Raw genomic sequence first — 27,887 nt, forward strand, 5'->3', positions numbered from 1 at the left:
TTCTGATATTGCCACATTCACTTATCATGTGAGGGCACAGGTGGCTAAGGCTGTTTAGAGTTATGTCCCTTAGCTTTCACAGAAACCTTTGATCAGCTGTTCAGTTCTGGTTCCTGCTGATTATGGCTCTGAGTTTCTCCAAGGTGGGAAAAGGCTGAAACCTGCATCACTTTGGGAATTCTGTCTGAGGGGAGGTGAGGTAGCCTCGTTGAAGCGTTTGCCCACCACGCCGGAAATTGGGTTCAATGTGTGAAGCCTGTTTCTGGTGTCCCCTGCATGATAATGCTGGTATATTACTAAAGGCAAAGTAAGACAATACTCACTCACTCACTCATCACACATTAGTGCAGGGGTTAAAAAATCCCATCGCCCGACGCCAGGGACAAGTCAGTTTCCATTTCTGGCAATCAAATAATGGTATCTTACTTGCCGATGGACTACTAGATAATTTCTACTTATGGTTTTAAACTGCAAATAAACTTGGATTTCATTTCATATCTGCTCATAATGTAACTATTAAATTTCGCAATAACAATAACTTAGAGCCATCTTTCTTTGAAATTCATCAATCTTCGAGATAAATGGTCCAGTAAACATTAACATCGAACAGTGTGTCATAAAATCAGGGCAAGTGGAAAATTAGTCAGGACAAGTTACTTTTTAAAAAATTTCTGAACCCCTGTAGTGAGTTTTTTTCTTTAAACATTCACAGCACGGTCTCGAGTTGAAAAATACCGACAAATTTATAGATGACAACTTCATTTATTTTGTGACTACAGAGTTTTGTGTGATCATCTAGCAGGAAACCTAAAGGTTGCACCCACAAAATAGAAGAAACTATCCATTGCTTTGTCAATATTAAATAATTATTTGTTTGACAGCTTTAGTTTTTTCCCCAATTTGCATTCCAGAACACTTTGTTTGAATATGGGTAGGTAAATCCCTGAGGAAGAAGGTGTGGTTTCATAAAAATGATGGACCAAGAGGGTGGAAACTGATAGAGGGGGTGGGGGGTGAAGGGTGAAGATTGTCAGAGGGGATAGGGTTGAAGATTGTCAAAGGGGGTTTGGGGATGGTGCCAGGTGTAATATCCACGATATCTTATTTCATCATTGACAAAGTTCCAGGGTTTCCCAATTATTTCTGGAAGAAACATTTTTGAGAAAACAGTTTAAGTCCTATATTTATACATTTTAGTGAAGAGGAATACAGTAGAGCACAACCGTCTCGATATTCATGGGACCAAGAAAAAGATATCAAGTTATCCAAACTGTGAGACATCTCACCAGGGCATATCATCACATATCACTATGAATGAAAACAAAAAGTAGATTTTATGTGTATTTTTGTATATACCTTTTTACTCCCAGAGATTGCAATGACACATGTGACATATTATGTTGCATTGTCCATCTTGAATGACAGAAAGTTGATATGGTAGCTTGGGAAGAGCAATTTAGAAACAAACCAACAATCACGTGCTTGTCACGTGATTAAACAAAACCGTTACTGGATTCTCAGTGTTTCATTTGAAACTATAATGTGTTATCAACACTGTATAGTCAAAACTGTGAGGACTTCCTAATTAATGCCTTCTTAATTAATCTTAAATAAGTAACAAACAAATGGTGCCTTCAACTCAATTAACCCTAGTTTGTATACACTACTGCATCCGACCCATGAAGGTAGAATAGGCCTTCAGCAACCCATACTTGCCACAAAAAGCGACTATGCTTGTCAGAAGAGGCGACGAACGGGATCGGGTGGTCAGACTCGCTGACTTGGTTGACACCTGTCATCGGTTCCCAATTGCGCAGATCGACGATGCTGATGTTGTTGATCACTGGATTGTCTGGTCCATACTCAATTATTTACAGACCACCGCCATATAGCTGGAATGTTGCTGAGTGCGGCGTGAAACTAAACTCACTCACTTACTCAGAGTTCGTCACAAGGGTGTTCTACTGTATTTGTGTTTTCGTTGTCAGATTCGAGGTATCCCAGTAAACCACTGGACTTCCTGTCAAGTATCGCCCGAGCTTCACTCCACCTTCAAACTTGACTACTACTTCAGCAGACCTGGGTATAAAAGTGCCAGTGGCAATGAGACCATCCCCATCCGATTTACCATCAATGGACAGGGTAGGTAATTACACCTCTTGGAGAGTTCAGGGAATCGGGAAAAGTTAGACAGTTTCTGAAAATATAAATTGACGGAACAAGAGCCTCTGTTTTACTTGAAAGGAGCTCGAAACAGATGGGAGATTTGGAGCCTGAACATGAGGTTTATCTAGACTTGCTTCATATACATCTTGTGCATTACATGAAGAGAAAACAATATGATTGAGGGACTGTCGAGACAGACTAGTGAAGAGTTCCTGTAGATATTCCTTGGCATCACCTTGTTTGACAGAGTTGGTCTTGGTGGCGAGAGATCCTGACAGAACAGGCTTCTAGTACCACATGCTTGTCTGCCAAGGACACCAGAAATGGGCTTCACACATTGTACCCATATGGGGAATCGAACCTGGGTCTACTGCATGACCAGCGAATGCTACAAACTCTAGGCTATCTGACCGTCGCTATTCACTAAGAAAGTAGGTTATTGTTGTGGAAGTAAAAGTTTTATTCATATGTTCCAGCGGACAACGTGGCGACATCAGGCATTCACAACTTCTCCCATGTATACGAGTTCTCTGACTTCAAGCCAGGGCCAATCAAGGACATGAGCGTATTTGAGGTAAGGCCTTGCATTATAATTTAATGATTCACAATCTTTTTTAAAGAACAAAACAAAACTCGAATTTTCCATAAGAGATTCCTCTGATGATATTAGATAGCCCAGAGATTTTACATAATTTGGTATATGAGTAAAAGGAATAACCTTAATTTAAATCAAGTTTGAAGATGAATAAAATTATCTTGTTCAAGAGTTACGACTGTCTTAAGGATGCAATAGCTTTGAGAATTTTACTTCTATTCAATTTGTTAGATTTGATTTTTTTCAAGTAACCAACCAAAAGTCCATAACACAAAAGGTTTTGTTTGATGACAAAGAAGAATGAGTGAGCGAGTGAGTTTTGTTGTGCTCTACCTTTGGCACCATTCAAGTAACATCACAGCATGGGACACCAGAAGTGCTTCACACACAATTCTTTGTGGGGACTCGAACCCAGGCATTCAGCATGAGGAGTGGATGCTTTGACCACTATCCCTGATAAAGATAAAATGCATTGTTTTTATGACACTAAATCTGGTGCAGGATTATACAAGGGTAGTAACGTTTGCTGTCTGACATGTTTTATTCAGATGCAGATAGACAAGTGGTAGCCAATTGTATTTGTAGGTTGCTATTATATAGCTGGAACATTGACAAGTATTGTGTTAAACAAAGGGAAAATTTCTGTGATTGTGACAAATTTTGTAATTTAATGGTGAGGCCAGACATAGTTTTGGTTGTAGTAGTGATATTGTCTGCTTTATGGTTCTCAAATCTTCAGACACCTCGAGGAGTGGTATGCATTGGACGTAAGAGTTCTGTCCCTTTGCCGAAACTTGTCGACCAGTTCACACTTAACATGGAGATTGATTCAGGGAACGAGACACCACCACAGAATATGAAGGTACACAACAAAACACGTGGAAAATACTTCGGTGCAAATATGTACACTTTATTCCGATGTAATTTGATCATATGTGTGTACTTTGATCTAATGTGTGTACTTTGATCTAATGTGTGTACTTTGATTCAATGTGTGTACTTTGATCTAATGTGTGTACTTTGATCTAATGTGTACACTTTAAGATGTACTTTAATCCAATATGTGATATTGTCAATTGTCCACACTTTCTCAGATGTACTTTGACCCAGTGTGTACACTTTGATCTAATGTGTACACTTTGATCTAATGTGTTTTTTTATCTACACTTTGATCTAATGTGTTTTTTTATCTACACTTTGATCTAATGTGTTTTTTTATCTACACTTTGATCTAATGTGTACGCTTTGTTCCAGGCATATTTTGACTACAATTTCAAGATGCTGAGGTTTGACAGGTTTTATGGAAAGGATGAGAGGCACCAGTATGGAGCTGGCCTGATCACCAAGATTGAGGACTATAAAACAGGTACGATCGTACAAGAATTCACAAAATACAAGATATTCAGCGAATGTCTAAGTACATGTGCATTTACGCAGAGTTGATATGTCATTTTAGAACTGTAAAACTGAAACACTGAAACAGTCTGTTTGACATGCTTTAATTGGTGAAATCTGTATAATGTAATGTTGAACCGAAGACCCTGTCATGCTGTTATACACTTGAAATATTGTTGAGTTTAGTGTTACATTGTGGTGTCCGATAAACGCAAATAATCGAAAATCAATTGAAAGAATTAAAGAGATTACATATTGTGATTAATCAGAATTTTGTTGTTTGACAAATATTCCTTGACCAAACCTCTGTTCAGCAGTATAAAGCTATGTGCATTGTAAAATTTTAAACACTTTTATTTGATTACAAATCCCATGTCTTTCTTGCATGTGTGCATTTCATTGCAAAAAATAACATTAATTAGAAAAAAAAGGGGATAATTCTTGAAATTGGTAATTATATTTTGATTATAATCGTTAGTCATTCACCACAAGTCCTCTGATAATCAATAGTGGATTTGAACATTAATTGGATAAAAACTGGGGGAAAATCCTAAAGGTCTCATGCAACCAAAAAATCAAAGCTAATTAAAACACAATTATCACTTAATCATGATATATAATATACATTGCTGCTTGTCAAAATAAACAAATTATAAGTGTACAATCACGATTCAAAAGTGTAGTATTTTGTACTTGGGCTCACTTCCCTCGAAACGAAGCCCTCAGGAGACGGTACCCAGTGATAGCGGGTGGGTGTGCACGCAAGTGTGACGACAGCTTCCAATTGGCTGGTTCATTTGATGATACCCGGAGGGCCCATTGTGTGTTCAGAAAGTTGACCTGTTTGATGGGCATTTTAGAAGTGTGGCGAGTCACTAGAAAGTAAGATTCTTTATTGATAACAACTTCTTTTTTTTTGTACTTAATGCGTCGTTTAAGTATGGATTCATATACCGTTGTCATATACACTAGAAGAAGTTGTTTATCCATGAAGAATGTATATAGAGATGTTGGGTTTTGTATATACATGTTCTCTGAATTTGCATTCGATCCAATCAAAAAATCATCTCAGTAGAGATGGTGAACAACTGCGTTGCTGGAAACTATCATTCGTCCAAGTACAAAGCAGTACTTGAAACTGACTCTGGTGCATGAGTCATAAGTCAGTTTATCTTGCTTATGGCGTATAGCCTGATAAGTGTTAAGTTTAAATTGCATGTGGTCAATGACTGAAGCTGTGTATTGCATATTGTCTTTAGCAAACAGGCAGGCATACATATAGGTGTCAATAAACCAGACATTGAGCTTTCTTTGTGACAGAGGCATCAATCAACAAGTTTTTTTCATGTAACGAGTAGAGTATTTACTCTTTTGTGTACACAACCAAGATTAGACTACTGCTCACGACCTCATACTCCGGGCATGCATAGTGTTTCAAGCTCAGCGAACCTAATCACTGCGCATGCGTTATGGGCGCAGCGCAGCACAGCTGTTGAAACCACTCTTTCAACCAGTGCTGCGGGAAATTTAGTGAATCGTTTGAAGTCCGATTTCGCTGGCTTTGTTTCAGTAAGTGCACACCAAAAGGTATCAGAATCTGGAAAGTTGTGTTTTGCATGTGACTTTTAAAAATGGTGATTACAATAAAAATGTTTATATTTCAATTAAAATCGATAATTGTAAGCTACAAGTCCTCCGATAATTGATAGTGGATTTGAACATTAGAAAATTACTGGGGAAAACCCTTAAAATGGGTGATTACATGAAAAATGCCTGTATTTCAATAAAAATTGATTCCACTCACTCACTCACTCACTCACTCACTCACTCACTCACTCACTCACTCACTCTAGGTTTGGAGTACGTGATTGACCGAATGGAGGGCAACTGTACAATCCAGAAAATGCCAGAGAAGATATGGAGGACAGTGGTTGGGGATCCACACAATGTTACAATGATGCATGCCCAGGAACTGTTGAAGCTCAAGGACAAGTCTTTTGTCTACCAAGGGGTGGTAAGCTGTCAGTTCTGAAATTGATGTGTTCCTTAATTGTTTTGCATCTACATCTATCATATCCCAATTGCATAGATTAATGCTCATGCTGTTGATCACTGGGTTGTGATGATCCGGGTTATAATTGGTCTTCAGCAATATCTATGCTTGTCAAAAGAGGCAACTTGAGGCTTCAGATGGTTAGGCTCACTCACCCATGTCGTTACATCCCATCTGTGTAGACTGATGCTCATGCTGTTGATCACTTGATTGTCTGGTTCAGGCTTAATTATTATTTATCTGCAACATTAAGCAACAAACAAATCTTTACGAAAGCAAAACATCAGACCACCCCAAGTCACTTCATAGAATAAACATATTAAACTGCTAAGAGGCGTGAAGTATCAAGTCTCTCACTTGTGTACTGTGTGGGTTTATTCATAACTACCTCATGGCTGAAATAATGCTGATTCAGCATCAAATTTGAACTTGCTCACGTAATTACCTCCCTTGTTTCAGCGAATGTTGCGTGGGATTCCAGTGAATGTTTGGGCCAATGTCACCAAGAACAACATGGTGCAAGAGGTTTACTTCATGAAGGTAACTAGTTATGCTGCTGCTGCTGCTGCTACCACTACCACTACCACTACCAGTACCACCACCACCACCACTACCACTACCACTACCACGGAGGCAGCTATTTGGGCTCCGGGAACATATACGAACATCTACGGTATATCCACCCATGTCCCCCTGGTGACCACTGAACAACTTATAATATGAAATAACACCCTTTCGACACGTGAGATGGGCTAGATTTCTGACAAACAGTCTACATTTACATCTAGTCAGCCCATTTGGCCTGCTAAAAAGTTTTGATGTACCATTTATCTGTGTAAATTTACCATATGTTGGTACCAGGGGCCCCTTTCACAAAACTCTCGTAAGCCTAAGGTCTCGTAACTTTTCTCGTAGCATTCGTACCTGCTATACTGCAACATAGGAAGTAGGAATGTTACGAGAACGTTACGAGACCTTAGGCTTACGAGAGTTTTGTGAAACGGGGCCCTGGTCTGGATAAATCCATAAATACCAGCCCTGATGTCTGGAAGGGTGTTTGACTTATTTCATACACTGCTTCAACACTGTCATCCTTCTTCTCCCCTTCAACCAATACTGTAAACATTGTGTATATTCATCGAGCACCCATGTATGTACTGTACATTGTTGTCTTGTGTCATCCTATGAAACAACGGTTTAGATGCATTCTTTTCTGTATATTGTACCTATTTATGTTTTCTTTATGCGACCCTTTTTTTAATTATCATTATAGGATATGTATTTTTCACACATATCCATGCAACTATTGCTTGCTCAAGGCAGTGGTATTTCTTGCCCTTGCAGCAAGCTCCTGTCTATGGAAAACCTACACCCACCTCTCTCATAGTGGGCATGTACTTCAGAAACATCACAGCCTTTAATCTTATGAAAACCTCAGGTCAGGGTCAACCACAACCACGTGGAAGTCAACCACAGCCAGCACAAGGTCAAGGGTCAGGAAATAGGACAGGAACTCAAAGAGTGAGAATTTATGTCAGTTAAGATAAGTGCAAGTCTGTTACTGTTTCATGCAAAAAGATATCATATGAATATCTTCCATTAGTTTTCAGAACTGAGCATTAACAGGAATTGTTTGACAGACATGGATATTGTATGGTGTTATATATTATTAGTACCTGTCTAAAGCAGACAGTCAGTTTTGGTGTAACTCAGGCCCGACATGCAATTAATTTAGATATGTGTGATATGAAAGTAACCAATTCAAATTTTTATTTCACAAGAACTTCCATGAGAAGTTTTTGAACATTTTCAACTTCCACGATGGCCACCCTGACCCTGAAGTGTTCGACATCAGCCCATGTTACCAGGGAATGACCAAGAGGAGCCTGTATCTCACCTTTACAATCACAGGTAAGTCAACTCACTGGTGGTGGATCACAGTCCTTAAGTCCCAAATAATTGTGTTAGCTTGATTTTGTGATTTCATTGTATGCAGTAGGAAGGAAAATAACTTTGTGTACTTAGAATGCTTAGCCCTTGAATTATGCATGTCCATGCACAGATGCCCAAACCACAAAATGGGTATCACAGTCCCCAGTAAAACTGTGAATTTTCCTTGTAATTCAGATCATTTGCACATCAGATTAGCGTAGAGAAACTTCGCATTTTGTTTCCTTGGGGAAAATGTTTTTCGTTGATGAAACATTTGTCCGCATGTCTACAGTTCATTGTCATTATTTTGAACAAGAATGAAATCATCAGTCCGTGCCATAGATTTCAAGGATGAGTCTCAGGCTGTATCGCACAATCATGGTACATTTTGTTTCCCTGCCTGGTTCTGTGTGAGTACCCATGATGCAAGATATCGTGTTGGGAACTTCAACTTCAACTCAGGTCTTCAGTATGTTGAGTGAACGGTTAAAATTCAAGCTGCAGTTTAGCACAGTTATATCATCAGTGGTCCAGATTTCATCAATGTCCAAATTCATAGATCTGTTCACCATTAACTTTTAAGCCAAGAGATTAAGAATAGCCTTTGCTTGTCATCGGGGTGAAGTTTTTTCGGGGAAAGATATCTTCTAGTGAATGTCTGTTGTCAGGTAACTACTTGGAGGATATATTCTGTTGAATGTCTAGTTGTAAGGGAACTACTGCGAGGATGTATTCTGTTGAATGTCTGTTTTCAAGGAGCTACTATGAGGATATATTCTGTTGAATGTTTTAAGCGAAATACTTCGAAGATATATTCTGTTGTGTGTCTGTTGTAAGGGAACAATTATGGGGATATGTTCTGTTGAGGTCTGTTGTCTGGGAACTACCACAAGGATATATTCTGTTGGATGTCTGTTGTCAGGGAACTACCACAAGGATATGTTCTGTTGGAATGTACTCTATTGAATGTCTGTTGTAAGGGAACTACTATGAGAATATATTCTGTGGAATGTTTTTTAGGGAAATACTTCTAAGATATATTCTGTTGTGTGTCTGTTGTATGTCTGTAAGGGAACTACCCCAAGGATATGTTCTGTTGGATGTCTGTTGTCAGGGAACTACCACAAGGATATATTCTGTTGGATGTCTGTTGTCAGGGAACTACTACAAGGATATATTCTATGGAATGTCTGTTGTCAGGGAACTACCACAAGGATATGTTCTGTTGAATGTCTGTTGTAAGGGAACGACTACAAGGATATACTCTCTGGAATGTCTGTTGTCAGGGAACTACCACAATGATATGTTGAATGTCTGTTGTAAGGGAACTACCACAAGGATATGTTCTGAAGAATGTCTGTTGTCAGGGAACTACTGCAAGGATATATTCTATGGAATGTCTGTTGTCAGGGAACTATTACAAGGATATATTCTGTGGAATGTCTGTTGTCAGGGAACTACCACGAGGATGTTTACGGACACAAGACCATTTTCTTCCCCCTTCTCAGGAATTCATTGGCTAACAGTGCAAATGTCTCTGCTATCAGAATTGCAGACATCAAGGTAAAATAATGTCGCAGTCAATTCTCATGGTTTCTTGTTTATCACTGCACTCTATGTTGTGACAGTCGATGAATAATCGAGTTTGAACCAGACGATCTTGTGATCAACTTCAAGCATTGATCTACGCTACTGGGATACGATGTATTATCTCAAATGCATCAGTGAGCCAGACCGATCGATCCCATTAGTCACGACAAGCTTTGTTTGCTGAAGACAAGTTCTAATCCAGATCGGTTTGTGATTAACGTTGATGCTCAAAGTGATTCCGTTGTTCAAGATCTCATAAGAGGGCATCTTTTGATCCCACACTGAAATTGTGGAAGATCCATGAAGATCCTGGTCCAGGTTAGAACTGGTCTTCAGTAACAGTCTAAGTAAACTTAGTCTCAGTACTTTTCGGTACACTCCTACACTGGTCTAAAAAACCCTAGTAGGAGTTTAAATCGGGAGAGCTTTGAGTGACCATATGGACATCCAATCAAACGTGAGACGATCGAACAGATTTAACCAATCAGACATTGGCTACTTTTAGAGTTTAGCAGGACTTACAAAATTCCACAGTCACTGACACTGATCCTTCAACAAACGAAAATCCTCGTAAAACACCGGGCTTTCCACTTTCACGACTTTGTCAGCTGTGCTCTGAATGATCAATCTCAAAGATTATCTGACTCGACCTCCTACTAGGTTTTGTTAGACTCAGTAGAGGAGTGTAGCAAAAAATACTTAGATTAAGTTGAATTTGACTGCAGTAACCCATACTTGATATAAGATGCTACTAATGGGATTGGGTGGTCAGGTCATCAGTTCCCAATTGCACAGATTGATGCTCATGCTGTTGATCACTGGATTGTCTGGTCCAGACTCGATTATTTACAGACCATCGTCATATAGCTGGAATGTTGTTGAGTGTGGTGTAAAACTAAACTCACTCAAATGTTTACAAACTGATACCATATAGCCATATTGTTAGTATTAAACAACCAGCAACCATCCGTGCCCAAGACAGCACAGACCTTGAACATGGTACGAACATTAAAGGGAGGTAACTGTGTGTTGCAGGCAAGACAAGATGACAACATTAAGGACCACATAATTGTGTCATTCACGCTGCTGGACAAGGCCCCAATCAAGGGTACAGTTAATATACATGCGTCAAGTCTTAAAACTGTTTATGTAACCCTAAAACAAAGTGGCACAGTCGTCTGAGGTGCTTTAGTTTACAGAGCTGATATTTAAGTGTGTGCAAAGCATCTGTAATACTTGACATTTGTGTGTCAAATGATAATTAAAAATGTTTGTCTCATACTTTTGATAACTGTTGGGTGTTTCTAATATTTTTTTGTCCATCGAATGCTAGTACTCTTTGTCATATTTGTTTGTAACAGGTGTTGGTCAGATGTTTTGGAAAAGATTGTTTTGATACGTGTTTGTGTATGGCATGTCAGTAATTACCAAAATATATCATTGAAGTAGAACAATGTTGCTGGTATGATACTCCAGTCAGTCCTTGCCATGCTGCTGCAGGGGTCGTTGGCACAGATACAACAGAACAACGTTTCTGTACACATTGACATATCTTAGTCAAAATCTGAAAACACAAACATACCTGAGAATGAGTTCATTACTCACTGTGTCATTTTCTGGATCAGAACTGTCATACAGTTAGTTGTATCAGATGCATTTGGTGATGTTGGATAAGAAGCAACCATACACAGTAACAAGTATTTCAGGATGCACAAGACCAAATGCAATCAGTTGAATTTAAAGAACATCAGTTTTGGATTGCAGAATATTGACTTGTCTGCTGTTTAGTATTCATTTCTGTATTTTGACTTGCTTAGGGTATGTTTCTCTCGTACCAGTGCCAACAACGACCTTTCCAGCATCAGTAAAACATGTTTGTGCTTCATGTTTTTTTATGCTTGTTTGTTGTACCGTATGTTTGTGTTTCCACGGACCAGGAAGTGTGAGTAATCCACCAAGTGAGATTTCACTGGAAAGGGCCTACCAACATATCATGAAGTCATCCTCTCACGGCATCGTCTTTGGCGTCAACTACCCCATACACCCGAAGGTCAGTACATGTTGTACAGATTCCAGGTTAGACAGAACCAACAGCCCGTGGTTGCACCTGTGAAAATCCAGATTAGAATTGGCCCTCAGCAACCTATGCTTGTTGTACGAGGTGACTGACAGGATCAGATGGTCAGACTTGCTGACTTGGTTTCAAAGTATCCCAATAACCCAGATCAATCCGTGAAGGTCTACCCGGGGTAGAATAGGCCTTCAGCAACCCATGCTTGCCATAAAAGGCAACTGTGCTTGTGGTAAGAGGCGACTAACGGGATCGAGTGGTCAGGCTCGCTGACTTGGTTGACACACATCATTGCTTCCCAACTGCGAAGATCAATGTTCATGCTCTTGATCACTGGATTGTCTGGTCGAGACTGTTATTTACAGACGTGCCACCATATAGCTGGAATATTGCTGAATGTGGTGTTAACAACAAACAAATCCAAACTATGGTGAATCCAAACTTATCAGGGGTTCAAAATACCAGACAGGTCAGACAATCAAAATATGTTATCATACTTGTCCGTGGGCTACTAGATAATTTCTGCTTACATTTCAAACTGTACATAAACTTGGATTTCTTTTCATATCTGCTCAAAATGTAACTATTAAATTTCACAATGATGATAATGTAGAGTTCTTTGCTATTATCACTTCTCAGTCCACTGAACATTAACATCAAATACCATGTTGATTTATTCTTTCATAATTGCATTATCATGATTATGTCATAAAAATCAGGACAAGGGGATAATTGGTCAGGACAAGTTACTTTCTTAAAGTCACTTGCCTAAGGCAAGCGGCTTTTAGAAAAAGAATTGAACCCTGTTAATGGATCTGCTAGGAGTGAGGATTTTCTAGGACTTCAGCCATGTCCTAGAAACACCTGTTGTGTAACTTTATGGTGATGTTTTACAAAGTATATTGTGGTTCAGACATCATTGAATGGGTACTCGGTAAGATGAGATTAAGGTAATGTGACTGTAGACCTTCTACATTCTAGAGCCCCACAGGCTGCTCGGGTTGTATATTCCCCAGGGAGCTGAGAATAAGAATCAAGTACAAACCAATACTAAATCAATAGCATTATCTTAGTGAACAGAGTTTCATGCATTAAAAATTGACTCCTTAGTATCATGAATATACTAACTAGACATATTAAAAGATTTAGGTATCTGACTGTGAAGATGTTGACTCAAAAAGCTGTTACTGTCATTGCAGATATTTGTTGTACACCCATATTCCATGAAACTGGCCACGTCTTCGCCTGTTAAGACCAGCAGCGTCTCCTACAGTGCAGGTACAGTCAAAGAAATAATCAAATTTGTGTTCAAGAATTTTTATAAAAATTGTCTTCAAGAAATCTGAGTTCATCCTTTCATGCTGCAATGTATTTCAAAAATGATTCAAGATGTCTCGTGTTCGTATGTTATTTGTAATTTATATGTGAAGGATCAAAACCTTCTCCTTTATTTTGTTTCAAAAGGTAAGCCCTTGGCAGAAAGAAATTGGGGAGTGCTAAACCTGATTTCCCGAGGTTACAGGCTTACGTTTTCAAACAGAACCAAAGAGGAGGTTTTGATCCAACCAATGAACCAAGCAAAGACATACTTTAGATATAATTTCAATAGTTGGTATTTATTTGAACTGATGCAACTGGCAGGTGATACCTTGACTTGCTTGTGCAATACACGTGTTCTGCATGTGCGCTGCCTGCTGTACCCGTCTTGTGTGGAACATATGGTTCATGCTGACAGACAATCTCATAGCATAATCTTAGTGAACAGATATCCGAGTGGATAAAAGCTAGTAAGCGAAGGGTTGCAGATTTTGAAACAAGACATCGAGATATGAAGTTTTCATTAATACAATATTTTACGGTTGCATTCAGTAACAGAGAGACAAAGTTTTATCAATCTTCAGAACAACTAAAATAGTTTGAAGTCAAGGGTTATTCCTCAGAAAATGCCCAGGCTGTGGGCAGTTCTGTGGAAAATCCTTCGGATTTCTTTGAGAATGTCTTCAAAACTGCCTGTAGAGAATTACTCGGTAAAAGGAGAATCTGGCTAGACAATATTTGACATCTCTGGAGGTTTAGAAGAATAGAATAGGACCTGTATGTCGAATTTCCCCCCAACCTAGCACTACCCGAAAACACCCGACAATAACCACACGCCCACACAAACTGACTTTGTTTGACTTTGCTGTGGCAGTGTTCGCGGTAGGTTTTGTACAAGTGTGTGCAGAAATGAAATTAGAGATATGCAGTCCAAATCTTTTACATGTGAAATGTTAATTGCAATCCTGAATCATTTCAAAATTTATTGGTTTTTATGTGTGGCTGTTTTAAGGTACTTAATGAAAATAGAATCTAGGTGTGCAAAACATGCACACAAAAAATTGTCTGTGTATTTATTGCGTGAAAAACTGAGGTTACTGCGTTTACACGAACACTGTTATGGGCACAAAGCATGTATAACCAACTATTTATTAATCAATGCCACAAACTTCCTCAGCATAAAGTGAAACGCATGCACGCACACACACGCATGCACTCTATGACACTCACTCACTCTCATACATGCACATTGTGACACACATGCTCTCATACACACATCCTCTCACCCACACAATCGACCCCTGAAGATCCAGCGTAAAAGGCAACTAACGGGATCAGATGATCGTGCACGCTGACATGGTTGACACGTCATTGATTCCTAATTGCACAGATTGATGCTGATGCTGTTGATCACTGGATTGTCTGTTCCACACTCAATTATTTACAGACCACTGCCATATTGCTGGAATATTGCTGAGTGCGGCATAAAACTAAACTCACGCTCGTGCACAATCCCACTTACACATGCACTGTATGACCACACTCTCACATCTACACTCTTACTCTTGCACACACCCTCCTTCCTGCCCTCTCTGCTTACTGAAGTTCTCACCACAAACCTCTACAGAACCACAGGGTTGTTTAGCTCACCTAAATATATACCCTTTTAAAACAAGTAGGGGATCTTGGGTTTTGATAATTTACTCTTTGAGTCAGTCAGTAATGTTGATATGATATTATTGAATGTTTTGAGAGTGCATCACCATTTGCACTTCCTTACAACCATAGTTATTTGGAATGTAGACGCTTTTGAAAGATGATTGGTGTATGGCATGTAATTTGCATGTATACAATTTTCATTTTAAAACAAATGACTAGAAACAAACACTAACAAATGTGTGATGCAAGATGAGTGTCAAAATTGAAGTTCCAAGTGATTTCTCAACCTTCTTGAAAAAATTGTCAAAATCAAGAATGGGACCCCATGCACGTGTATGGGGCTACAGCGTTGTGCACATGCATATCATGTGTTGTGTCTAGGGGTGGTAATAGAGGGAAATGGTGGTGTGTTCATAAGATGTCTTTGAAACGTTTGTTAACGTTTACACTACCTATCCAAATTGAAAGTTCATTATCCCCTACTTTTTTTTAAGAGTATATTTCAGTATTTCAGGTTAGAATGATATTCCACGTATCATGTGCTGTGTTCCAGGCTCGATGGCAGGTCTGGGGATCGGGATGATCATCTTTGGCACCATCATCGGACTCCTCATCGCCTTCATTGTCTACCAACGCACCCACACTGAGGTGCCCTATGAGACTCAAAACTAGACAAAATTGTCAGAAACCTGCTGATCGTTGTGCAATTTGTCCAATGCACAAATGTGTGATGAATCCTAGACTTAACTTGGATTATCCATTTCGAGTCACAGTGGTCAGATGTAACAGATGTTACGCTTGGGATTACACTTTCTCAGTCAAGTACAGATTCTGGTACTATTTTCTTTTTGGGGCAGTTGGGTTCCTCCCAGGATTCAAACCCACACTCTAATCACAGCACACAAATTCAGTGACCCATTCAGCTTCCATCAAAATGGAAGTCTGTCCACTGGTTATATACACATTCTTTGTGTATCCTCGCACAAGTGTCAGTGGGACTCAACCCCAACTTTACAAGAGTTACTAAGAAAGTGCAACACCCAACTATAACATACTGTTATAACAGTGTAGATGTTCACCCATGCTTTTAAACCCTTTCAGGTCTAGATTCAAGTAAATCAATATGATACTTGGGTCCTATTCCTGAAAGTGATGTCAGTTTTGTAACTTTACATTAAAAAATGGGAGTTAAGATCACCTTAATGCTGCAGATTGCAGAAAACCAAATATTTATCAGGTTCTGTAGTAACATTATGTATATTTTTTAATTTGACAAAACCATCAACAGGTGTGAATAGTCTGGCCTCAAAGGTGCAAAGACAATGTAAAAAGTGTTCACCTCAGCCAGCTCTTTTTCTGGACAGTTAGCTAAACAGACCAACCCCAGTTCCACACAAAATGTCAACTGGCAGAAAATATCTGTGGTCATAGTCAGGATGTGTTCATGTTAATAAACGCAGCACTAAATATGAATGGATGGATGTACTCATAACCAAAACAGGATCATCCTACACAAAATCAACCAATCAGATAATTCAGTCGTCAGTGGAGGCTCCCTACAGTAAGGGTGCGTTGCAAACAACCAATCGCTTGCAAGCAATGTACAGTGATTTGCCTCACAACGGGGTGCTAAATTTCAGCTGCTTGCAATTGCATTAATCGCTGGATGAGGTCGCTTCGTTGTCAAATCAATATGGTTGGTTAGGAAAATTGGGATTCAGTGTCTGAACAAAATTGTTTGGTTGCCAAATTGGCAAAAACAGCTTACATTCCAACATCCTCATTTTGTTCCACAGATTCAATGTAGTCATCAACAATCGTAAATTCAAGACTCATCATCGAGACACACACATTCTTTATTAGTGCCAGACAAACAAACCATTACTGCACCGCTATTTTGGATAAGCAATAAACACTTTGAGCTGTTGCAAGCCCAGAATAAGCGATTCATTTGCTTACTCTATGCAATTTTCGGCTTGCAGCGCACCCTAAGTTCTTGCTGAACAACACATTCTGATTTGATGGAGTGTAAGCAACAGTTGCTTTTTGGAGAGGGACCCTAGACTTACATGTACTGATTCAAACATCCACCAGCTTCAGTTTAAAATATGGTTATTTTTAACACGGACTGACAGATTCTCAAATTCACCTGCCTGACTGTGGGGACTTGTATGAGAAGAAATCATTAATAATTCACTTATAAAAAATAAATGAAGAATTCATTTGGATGATGAACTACATTGCTTGTCAAAGGTAAATTTTGATCAGGGCTGGCAAGTTTTACATCTAAACTCTGCTTCATACTCTGCTTCAGGTAGATTTTAAAGACAAATAGGAATTTAAATGTACCTTTAAGACTCCAGGATCTTGTTTTAAACATGAAATAGACACAAATATGTCAGTAAAAGGAATTTCCAACTCAACAAGTCTTGTTGCTACAAGCAAGTTACGATTGCATCAGTTGTCACAAGAGCATCTTGTATTAGTTGTAAAATATAAAAGTGTTTGCTCAAAGTTTGTTAAGTTGATGAATTGCTGAAATAGTGCTTACGTGTTCACGTTTAACATTTATTGGAAATGTTTTTGATGCCCTCTTGTAGAGTTCAGGGGTGGATACAGCTTTTTTTTCCTCTTTGAATTTGAGTTCTGTGAATGAATATTGTACAGATGAAACTGTGCACCTTTATGCACCTTGAAGTAACTAAACACCTCTTGCTCTATATTTCAAAGTAAAATAACACATTTTGAAAAAAAATAACTTCATTAAATTTTCTGGAGTGAGTGAGTGAGTTTTAAGCCATTTTTAGCCACAGGTCATCCTTATCACAGTGGGTAACACCAGAATTGGTCTTCACACATTGGTCACATGTCAGTGTGTGAAAAATACACTGGCCCTGTGGTTCATGACTAGTAAAAATTCATCAGGACCATTCAAATTAAACCCAGCTCACTCACTCACCCAAGCTTTATATGATGTGACACAGTAATTGACAGACCCAGTCAGCATGCAGGGGGTTTCTTCACCATTATTTGCTACAGGTCAGTTTTGTCTCGATGTTTCATGCAACACATTGAGGTTTGAACTCTATGGAAGTATACAAGCGGGCTGAACTTTTTTCCAGGTGTATATAGATATATTATGCATTTGACCCATGTCATTAACTGGTGTACATAGTTTACCAGATTTTGTATCCATCAATATTGATAAATGGTGCACATTTTTAACTGAATTGTAACTGGAATAGAACGGAATGGTAAAACGACATATTAAAAAAGATTAATATAATGAAGATATTTTGGGATGATGATGATGATTGCTGTTATGATCTTAAACATCTAACAGTGTATGCTACTCAAAGAAGCTAATGATCACCTTATAAAGTTGGTTAGGATGAAAGAATGGAGTGGCCGTTAACTTCGTTTGAGTTGTATATAACATGGATATTCACGATCTCATTAAAACTATGTATTTGATGGTGAGAGTGTCTGTTGACAACACAACTTTCAACAGATTTTTGTATTGATAGCAGTAACTGGTTATTCACTGAATAAAGTAAATAGCAGAAATGATAAAATAGTATAGAATAAGAGCACAATTTTTTTTTTTTCCACTTTTCAATGTTTTTGAGTAGCTATGGGCAGATTAAGAAACAAAGTTATCAGAACATTCTTGTTTAAAGTTGTCTTTGATAGTTACATTTAGCAGTGTTGTGGCGTTTTGCATTATTGCATTATTGTTTAAAATAGTTTTGCAAAGATAAAAGTAGATTGCTTTGTTGTTATGCACTACAAATATTTATGTGTGGACCAAATAACCCAGTGATTAACATCATGAGCATCAAAGACCAATTATAACACAGATGTTCATGGGTCACCAATACAAACAACAAATTAACAGCTAAATATGAGATGTGAGAAAACGAACAGAATTATTGCCTCAAGAGCTGATGAAAACTTAGAGTTCATGTTTTATTAGAACAAGACACATTGTGGCTCTCATGACATTCTTGTATATAATAAATTTGATAGGAACAAATGATCATATTTAAATTGAAGGGAAACTCTTGGAACCTGATGCTCTTGAGTTTGCCTTTACCTCTTTTGTTGGATTATGCACATTAATAGACATGGTCTATTTTGATCTTGTTGAATTTCAGTTGTTGTCAAATATTATGACTTCTTTGAGTGTCATTTAGAAGCAAGTATGATCAAGCACAATTTGTTTATGTATAGTCATCAACTTTTTATTGCGTAGATGCAATGTTTCAGTGTAGATGCTAACACCATTATCAAGCAAGCAAGCAAAAACTTGTTCCTCTTTAAATATGGTAGGGTGAATGATGGTTGATGTTGATTATGGTACTCTTTCAAAATGTATAACTTCATGTGCAGATTTTTGCTCAAAGCACTGAATCATTGTTCCAATTGTCAGTCAATCAGTTTTCATTTTCTGTTTTTGTTGTTTTAAGTCGCCTTCAGCCATATTGGAGCAATATGGCAATGGCCTGTAAATAATCAATTCTGGACTGGACAATCCAGTGATCACCTATATTATCAGCTGTATGAGGAATGTATTCAGTAAGTGCACTGTTTTCAGATCAGCCACTGATATTTTGGTAAGGACAACTCATATATATGTTATTTGTTTCTTCGATATTTTATATCTGCACAAGCTTATGTACCATTAATTATTCTCAATACATTGAGAAATGTTTTCTCAAAATGATTAGAAGTCCTTTTTAGAACCTTAACCTTTTGAACCAATCAAGACCAGCACAGGAAGCAATTGTCTTCGGAGGTAACATAGAACGCCAGGATATGTGCGTTTCTTGTGCCAATATGACAACATGTGAAACTTGTTTGGAAGTAAGACTGATGTAGCTACAACATAAGACATGGTGGCAAATTGGGCTGGAATTGACACCATTGACACCTAGAAAATAATCACATCGGCTTGTGAGGAGAAAAGCTGTCATGAATTACTAGTAATATACATGATGTCATATAAGTCCATGTCATGGGCTATATACATGTACTGTATAATTTGATGACAATTTTTGCATTAAAAGACCCTGTGCCTTTTGGAAATTCAAATTATTGTTAACATATAACAAGCTGATCACACTTTTTATCCCCCCGGCATGTAATGCGGGGGGGATGTAGTCGACGCCTCGTCTGTCCGCCCATCCGTCCGTCGGTAATCATTTTGTTTCCGGAGCATAACTCAAAAAACTGGTAGATATGTGTGGCAGACCCCAAAGTGGTGCCTTTTGCTATTTACAGGTTTTTGTGATTTGTTAGTTTCTCGGTTTCCATGGAAACGATTCAGACTTTGTCTCAACAGTGAGAGCTGTGTTTGGTTTCCGCAGCAGAACTCAAAAACTTCTTAATATCTGTCAGTGTAACTTGGTAGATATGTGTGGCAGACCCCAAAGTGGTGCCTTTTTCTATTTACAGGTTTTTATGATGTATTATTTTCTCAGTTCCATGAACACGTTGCTGAGTTCGTTTCTGGAGCACAGCTCGAAAACCGTTTCATATCTTTCAAAAGATCTTGGCAGATATACGAGACAGATCTTGACATTGTGACTTTTTCTTATTACAGATATATGGCATTTATATTTTTCATGAATTCCATGGAAACAATTCAGACTTGGCCTAAAAACACAATAAGTAACTGTCGTATGATTTGTCCTTTCAAATATGTGGGGACCGGGGGGATATGTCATCTTCTGATGACTCTTGTTTTGGTAAGGTAGGGAAAAATTGCGTTGTTGAGCACAGCATATTTTGGTATCTTTTATGTTACATTGCTTTGGGCAAGATGGACAACCTTTTCATTTCATTTTTGGAGTGGAGTCAAGTTGTATGAAAGCAAGCCTCACATATGTTACTTATCTGTCAAGCAGATTTATCATAATGAAAGGCGACTCTGCTTGTCGTAAGAAGCAACTAACCGGATCGGGTGGTCAGACTCGCTGACTTGGTTGACACATCATCGGTTCCCTGCAGATCAATGCTCATGCCATTGATCACTGGATTGTTTGGTCCAGACTCAATCATTTACAGACTGCCACCATATGATGTCATTGTGTCCCAGCTGTGCAGATGGATGCTAATACTGTTGATCACTGGATTGTCTGGTCCAGACTCGATTATATACAGACCGCTGTTATATAGCTGGAATATTGCTGAGTGTGACGTAAAGTTAAACTCACTCACTCACTCAGATTTATCATAATGATGGAATTATTCAGATCAGATATAGATAGATATGGATATAGTCTGTAACATGTTTATTATCCATTTATATTGACAACTTCCGTTCAGTGATGAAATTCAATATCACTTTTTTCATGTTTGCAAAGTACATAGTGGTATTTGAAAAAACTGCCGTGACTTATAACATTCCATTGTTAGTTTGATGATAAAATTTGTTTTTGTACAGTTGTATGTTATGTTATTTTGTGAAAAATTACATTTTTTCAGAATAAAAGGAAATAGCTTTCACCTATTCAGTGTTTGTAATTGATTTTACTTGTGAGGTTCCATATAAAATGTCTTGTTCCCCCATTCATGGTGGACAACTTGGATAAAACTATGAAATGATAGATCTGGATGAAATGCTCCAGAACAGCTGCTACTGTTTATCTTTCTTTCGAACCTATCACTCACATGGCAGGGCTTTCACAAAGCAGTGAGTTTGGATGAAAACAGGGTTTCTCTGAAAGTCAATGAATTTTGGACTGCCATGCCTATGCGAAACCGGCATAAGACCTGGGTTGGAATTGGTCCTGAACAACCCATGCTTGTTTTAAGAGGGGACTAACAGCATTGGGTTTACATGTCATCACATTAAAATTGCGTATTTTGATGCTCCAAATGTTAATCACTGGATTATCTGGTACTGACGCGTGTATTCAGACGTACTCCTTATAGGTGGGATATATAATGTTGAGCGTGATGTTAAATAAAAAATAAACAAATATACAAACACTAGTTGACTAGTTGGAACTTCTTTCTAAAAAATTTGTTTCTTGCGTAATAGGTACTATATGTATGTCACTCAGTGTCACGTGAATATGAAATAATTTTCAACTCTTTAAATTCAGTTTGCAGACAATGCTACTCCTGTACATGCTTGTCGTAAGAGGGGACTGACTGCATTGTGATCGAGTGGAATGTCTGAACAAGATTTAATTATTTACAGGTGGAATATTGCTGAGTGCTGTATTATGGGTCAGAAGAACCCTGGCCAGAGTTTGACCCTGACAAATTGCAACAGAAATGAATCCAACAGTTTTCTACTCAGACAACATCAGTGAACGTCATAGTAAAAGTCTTAGTAAGTCCATCAGGGGAAAATATTTCAACTTGATTTCAATTGGTAATTAGCATACATGTTAAAAAATGTGAATATTGTTCTGTTGAATGAGATTCAGGTTGTAGAATATGTTAAAGAGTATGACAAGCTTTTATTACATAACTAACATACAATTAACTGGATCTTCATTAATTGACCTTCTTTTAATTGATTTTGAATGAATAAGCATTATTTGCAGACAACATAATTTATTTACAACAAACAAATCTCACATGAAGGGAGATAACTCCGTATGGCGTGTTTTGGTGGTCGCAGTCGCGATTGAACGTTCGATCCGTCGTTTCATCGACATTTCCGAGAAGAGTATAAGCAGTAACTTAGAGATTTACATTATTCCCCCACTTAAACTGGACATTTAGCTTTTCTCAATAGACTGGTGTCGCAATGATCTGAATTCGTACCTTTGTAATACATACAAGAAGCTGATTTATTCTACTTCGTGTTTAATGAATTAGTTCTACGCCGATTTTAACAATATAATTTTAGGTTCACACATGATGCCCACGTGGGGATTCAAACCCAGGTCCTCGACGCGATGACCGAACGCCGTTCACCTATTCGCCGCCCCATTCTGGTATAGGACATACTTTAAATAATTGTGTCTGGACTTGACAAACCTGTGATTGATGTAAATGACGCGCCAGGGAACAATGATAAGAGGTCAGCGGGACCGTCCAGTACAGTAGATCGTGACTGACCATTTGGATCTTTTCATTGCAGGTTAACAGAATAGTTGCGTGCGTGTGCGTTGGTGTGGTCCTGGGCCTGGATTTTCGAAGCTGTCTTAGCGCTAAGATAGTCGTAAGTTAATGTTAATGTATGGCACTTACGACTAAGAGAGCTTCGGAAATCTAGGCCCAGAATCCGAGTGTTAGTAGTAGGACTCAAATATATTTAATGACATTAATTCCAAAAGTGTCGTCAAACGTATGCGCTGACAGGCATTTACAGGAGTAACATTGTCCGCAAACTGAATTTAAAGATAGTACATATATTGAAACATAATACAAAATTAAAGCACTTCAAATTATGTCACTTTCACGTGACACTGACTGAGATACATGCATTAACTGTTACGCAAGAAAATAATTTTTTTGGAAAAAAGTTTCAACTAGTCTGTGTATGTTTAAATATGTTTATATATTTGTTTGGTGTTTTTATTTAAAGTCGCGCTCAGCATTATATATCATATCTATAAGGCGTAGGTCCGAATACATGAGTCAGTACCAGACAATCCAGTGATTAACACTAGGAGCATCGACATACGCAATTTGGATGCGATGACTTGTCCACCCGATCTCTTTAGTCGCCTCTTAAGACAAGCATGGGCTGCTGCAGACCGAGTCTAACCCGGATCTTCATGAGTGAGGGAGTTTAGTTTTACGCCGCGCTCAGCAATATTCCATTTAAATGGCGGCGTCTGTAACTAATTGGATCTGGACCACACAGTCCGAGGATCAACGGCATGAAGGATTTTCATGAAATATCTGTGTTTATGTGCATGTATACACGTATTTCTCAGTGTGTATTGTATGCATGACTGCATAGTGATGAATGTATAAAACCATGATAGCTTTTTACCATTTATTGCTTGTTTGGGTATTTTGTATATCGTGGATGTTTGTTTGTTTGCTTGCTTACTTGTTTGCTTGTTTGTTCAATAGTTTGACGCCGCACCACAATGTTCCAGGGTATTAATAATAGAGTCTGGAACAGATAATCAAGTGATTATCAACATGAGCAACGATCAATCCCCTGAACCGACCTTCTCATCAGTGACGTGTCAGATGTTAGTGTTAGATTTGCTGAAGGTCAGATTTATGTTGGATCTTCGGGTTGCATATAAGTTATAATGGTTACGTTTTTTTCATGCTTAAAATAGTAACACTCTGTTGTGTATTTTTAAACCATGGGTTCCTAGACCCATGCAACTTTAAGTCAACGGCTTGGGAAACAACTTCGTCATCTGTCACATCGCAGCTCCTAATGACAGTCAGTTTAGAACCTTGACATCTTTCCAAATTAGTTCAGTTTAGTCAATTTCAGCATTTTCAGTTTGGAACGTACACAGACCACATTTTCCCCTTTCTTGGCCAAGGATATCGGCAAAACGAGCAAGAACCAGACTATGGATCGTTACGATTAATCGAAGCAGTGGTAAAATCCCCATATAGATTGGCGGAACACTGAACGACCAGACTCGCCTGTGTCTCGCTTCCCTTCCTAAAATGGGAACCAAATGAATTCAGGAAAGTGAGAGTTTGAGGCGTTTGGAGTTAAGCATGAATGCCAAATAAAGAATTCTATTTAAGAAAAAACAGCTTTTTTGTGTTGTTTTTTTTTAATTTATGATTTTGTATACTAGTATTATTAATGTCGGTATATTTAATATTCATGTTATAACGAGATCAGTTTGGAGATTTCCTGTGTAACGAAATACGAATTTATTCAGGGCAAAACAAAAATTGTTCTCATGAATATTTTAGGGGATGTTTTCATGAAATTGTGTGCTCAGTTTTCACTACAAAAATGTGCACAAATTTTCATGAACCTTAATTTTGTTTAGTTTTAAAGCGAACGGAACGTTATTTGTTTTCGACAAAATGTTTACTGGTTGACAAGTTATCAAGCTTAGTTTTATTTAGTAACCAAGAACAATTTATAAAATAGATATATACTTCGGTAAAGTTAGATTTAAGGATTTTGTTTTAGTTCGCAAAACATTTCTCCAAATTTTCCCGAACATGGGAGGAACGCCCAGCAGCGCCACCGTTGCCATGACAACTGTAGTTGAAATGAACCGGCCATTAGAAAACACCACGAGAGATTTATTTTCTTAATTGCGTAAGCCTAATTCTCTAACCCAATATATTTTTAAAACAATTATCGACGATCCAAGTCAGACATCCCAGGGGTTTCAGTGTACACACGAGTTTCCCACGCATGGTTTCTGATAGTAATAACAAAATTTGAAAAATGGACTAAATGGGTTACCATGGTAACCAACGTTTGTTGTTTGCTAATTGGAGGAATATTTCTAAATACCTTAAAAATCGATGCGTGTTGAAAAAAGAAAGAAAGAAAAAGTTATCCTCACTGAATGTATTGATGGATGTTCTGGATTCACAGATTAGTGTTTCGTTACGACTAAACATTTTGTGCCTTTGTAAGTTAGGTTTGAAATGGCTGGTTTTAAAAAAAATGGAGAGAAAAAACAAGGAAAGGTGACACGAAGCTAAATGGTTCGAGCTTACGCCACATGGTCCAATGTGAAATTAGATGCACTTTGTCTTCCCTGTATTTGTGTACAACGCAAACTGGATTTATTTATATTTACGAAACGTAAGTCATATCTGGTTATCGTTTTATTGTTTTGTAGTTTGGTTATGTTTACGCATAGGGCACAAGACTTTTCTCCATTTAATAATAATGATTATATTCAGAACTGTAATCAGAATTATTAAGTGGAAACAGCCCAACTCTCCGAAACTAATTGTTGACATTGATAATACAAGTATTTCGATTACAATTGACTCTAAAAAACTTTTCTATGAAGTATACACTAATTTCAGATTAATATTTTGGTACTGAAAACCTCAAGAAGTTATTTTTTCCGACACAAATATTACGCCTGAGAATATCATTTTTGAAAATATTAATGGTTATCTTTTTTTTAAAATTTACTGTGTAGCAAAAACGTTTGTTGTGTAACGATTTTACACATATATGTAAAATAGTTACACAAAATATACATATGTAACTTTTATTTAAAATATATGTATATTTCGATTGTAACTTATCTGTATGACAATGTGTACGTGTCTTTATCAAAACATGTACAGGATATACATAATAAACGACAATGTTTTTTTCACGCCTTAAAAGAGGAAGAATATACATATTTTGTTTACAGCACACACCTCGTGAAAATGTATCACATTGCAAATCAGCTTGTTCCCCTACGGGCGAAAAACCTTCACGTGCGAGGCTCGTGCTTGTTTTCAAAGTTATGACTTTTTAATAGCGATTTTAGCCATAATTGTAAACATTTTCATGCTTTTCGAGACCAACTCTTATAGTCCCTAAGCCTCTTTCCCCCAACTATGCATGCTATCTTGACGTTCGCGAACTAAGTTAATGTCAAACTGTGTTTCATGTTTCTAAATGGATCTACGCGAACATACATTTTTTTCATTTAAAAGAGTACATGTTTACTTGGGTGACTTACAGTTAACCGTGAATATACATAATGGTGCAGGACCAAGTAGATCAATTAGTTTTTGTGTTATAGTTCTGTTTATTGGTTTACTTTCTCAGTGGCAAAATGTGCTGTATTTACAAATATATACGGAAAACTTGTTCAAGGCGACCTTTTTGAAAACAGTGTTTTTTGTACTGCGAATACAAGTAAATTTTATTCTTGTCGGGAATGTCATTAGAATGAAATATTGTGCCCCTAGTTCTTTTGTTTTATATAGTTTAAAACGTATTGGATAAATGTTGATCGGATGTTAGGTGTTAATATCCATGTCCTTCTGAAGTATCACTAGTACGACGTTTCTGTTGTCCAGTGCCATCACGTGGGACAAAAAACATAACGTCATTGACATAAACTGATGTCCCGGATGTTGAAACGTGGGTTGTAGTTTGAGATTACCATTTGTATGTTATTGTTTTGGAGTTGATGTTTTGTAACAAATCAGTCCCAACATCATTTTTATTGTTTAGTAGCTGAAATATTAAGCGTACTTTTTTTCAATTTAGTTTTTAGCTTTAAATAAAAAATTATTATTTGGATATTCTTTCTGGCTGAAAAAAGTAAAACAGTAATATCCCCGAGTTAAATGTAAATTGACTGGTCCATGTCATGCGCCGTGACATTTGTTGACGTCAAACTTGAGACGTTGTCACGACAGTTAAAAAAAGCAAGAAAACATAAATATATAAAGATGGATTAATAATACCATTGTTGAGCCCGGCCTAGAATCGGTTGTCAGGAAACGTACTTGTCTTGGGAGGCAAGTAACGGGATCCGGTAGTCGGGTAGCTGACGTTTGACACAATCATGTCTATATTTCAAAATTGCATAGCGCAATGCTCATAGTGTTAATCACTGTTTCTTCTGGTCCAGAACTGATCATCTACAGACTGCAATATATAATTACAATAAAGCAGAGTTCGGCCTCTAACAGCTAACAAACAGACTGCTGATACATTTTAATACCTTTATTGGTGAACGTATTATTTGTGCGGACATTGAATACATAACTTACCCTACAAATATTAAACAGATAATTATTATCTAGATTGCAATATGCCAAAGGATCTCTCTTTTGTCAGATGTGACGTCACTCTACCATCCTTGACATGGACGTGAGAACAAAGTCCACGTGAGGTACACTCACCTTGCCGCAGTTTAACCTTTTTTCCAATGGGATTTTTAATCAATGGGATAGAGTAATGCTTAGTCTCTGAACATATATAACTTTGATAGCAACAAACTAACCCACATAAATCTCCTGGGAGATCAGAGATTCCGAACACGAATCTTCAGGGAGGGCTAGGCTGTAGGGGAAATAATGTGGTTCAGGGACTGTGAGACAGATTACATTGCTGGGAGGGCTAGGCTGTAGGGGAAATAATGTGGTTCAGGGACTGTGAGACAGATTACATTGCAGGGAGGGCTAGGCTGTAGGGGAAATAATGTGGTTCAGGGACTATGAGA

At 37.9% G+C, this 27,887-nt stretch overlaps 1 protein-coding gene across 3 annotated transcripts in view; it reads left to right on the forward strand.

Annotated features, from left to right (window-relative positions):
* Nucleotides 1–21,288, forward strand: part of LOC137259314 (uncharacterized) — a 52,266-nt gene extending 30,978 nt beyond the window's left edge. For all 3 annotated transcript variants that reach the window (XM_067796993.1, XM_067796992.1, XM_067796994.1), the window contains exons 5-17: nucleotides 1,989–2,142; nucleotides 2,643–2,740; nucleotides 3,501–3,623; nucleotides 4,016–4,127; nucleotides 6,010–6,170; nucleotides 6,669–6,749; nucleotides 7,554–7,730; nucleotides 7,991–8,120; nucleotides 9,595–9,704; nucleotides 10,767–10,839; nucleotides 11,669–11,781; nucleotides 13,002–13,080; nucleotides 15,332–21,288. In XM_067796993.1, coding sequence (XP_067653094.1) covers nucleotides 1,989–2,142; nucleotides 2,643–2,740; nucleotides 3,501–3,623; nucleotides 4,016–4,127; nucleotides 6,010–6,170; nucleotides 6,669–6,749; nucleotides 7,554–7,730; nucleotides 7,991–8,120; nucleotides 9,595–9,704; nucleotides 10,767–10,839; nucleotides 11,669–11,781; nucleotides 13,002–13,080; nucleotides 15,332–15,450 — 1,530 coding nt within the window. In that variant the 3' untranslated portion in view covers nucleotides 15,451–21,288. The remainder of the gene's footprint in view (nucleotides 1–1,988; nucleotides 2,143–2,642; nucleotides 2,741–3,500; nucleotides 3,624–4,015; nucleotides 4,128–6,009; nucleotides 6,171–6,668; nucleotides 6,750–7,553; nucleotides 7,731–7,990; nucleotides 8,121–9,594; nucleotides 9,705–10,766; nucleotides 10,840–11,668; nucleotides 11,782–13,001; nucleotides 13,081–15,331) is intronic.
* The last annotated feature ends 6,599 nt before the right edge of the window (nucleotides 21,289–27,887 follow it).

Source organism: Haliotis asinina, chromosome 13 (genome assembly GCF_037392515.1).
Source record: "Haliotis asinina isolate JCU_RB_2024 chromosome 13, JCU_Hal_asi_v2, whole genome shotgun sequence".
NCBI lineage: Eukaryota > Metazoa > Mollusca > Gastropoda > Lepetellida > Haliotidae > Haliotis > Haliotis asinina.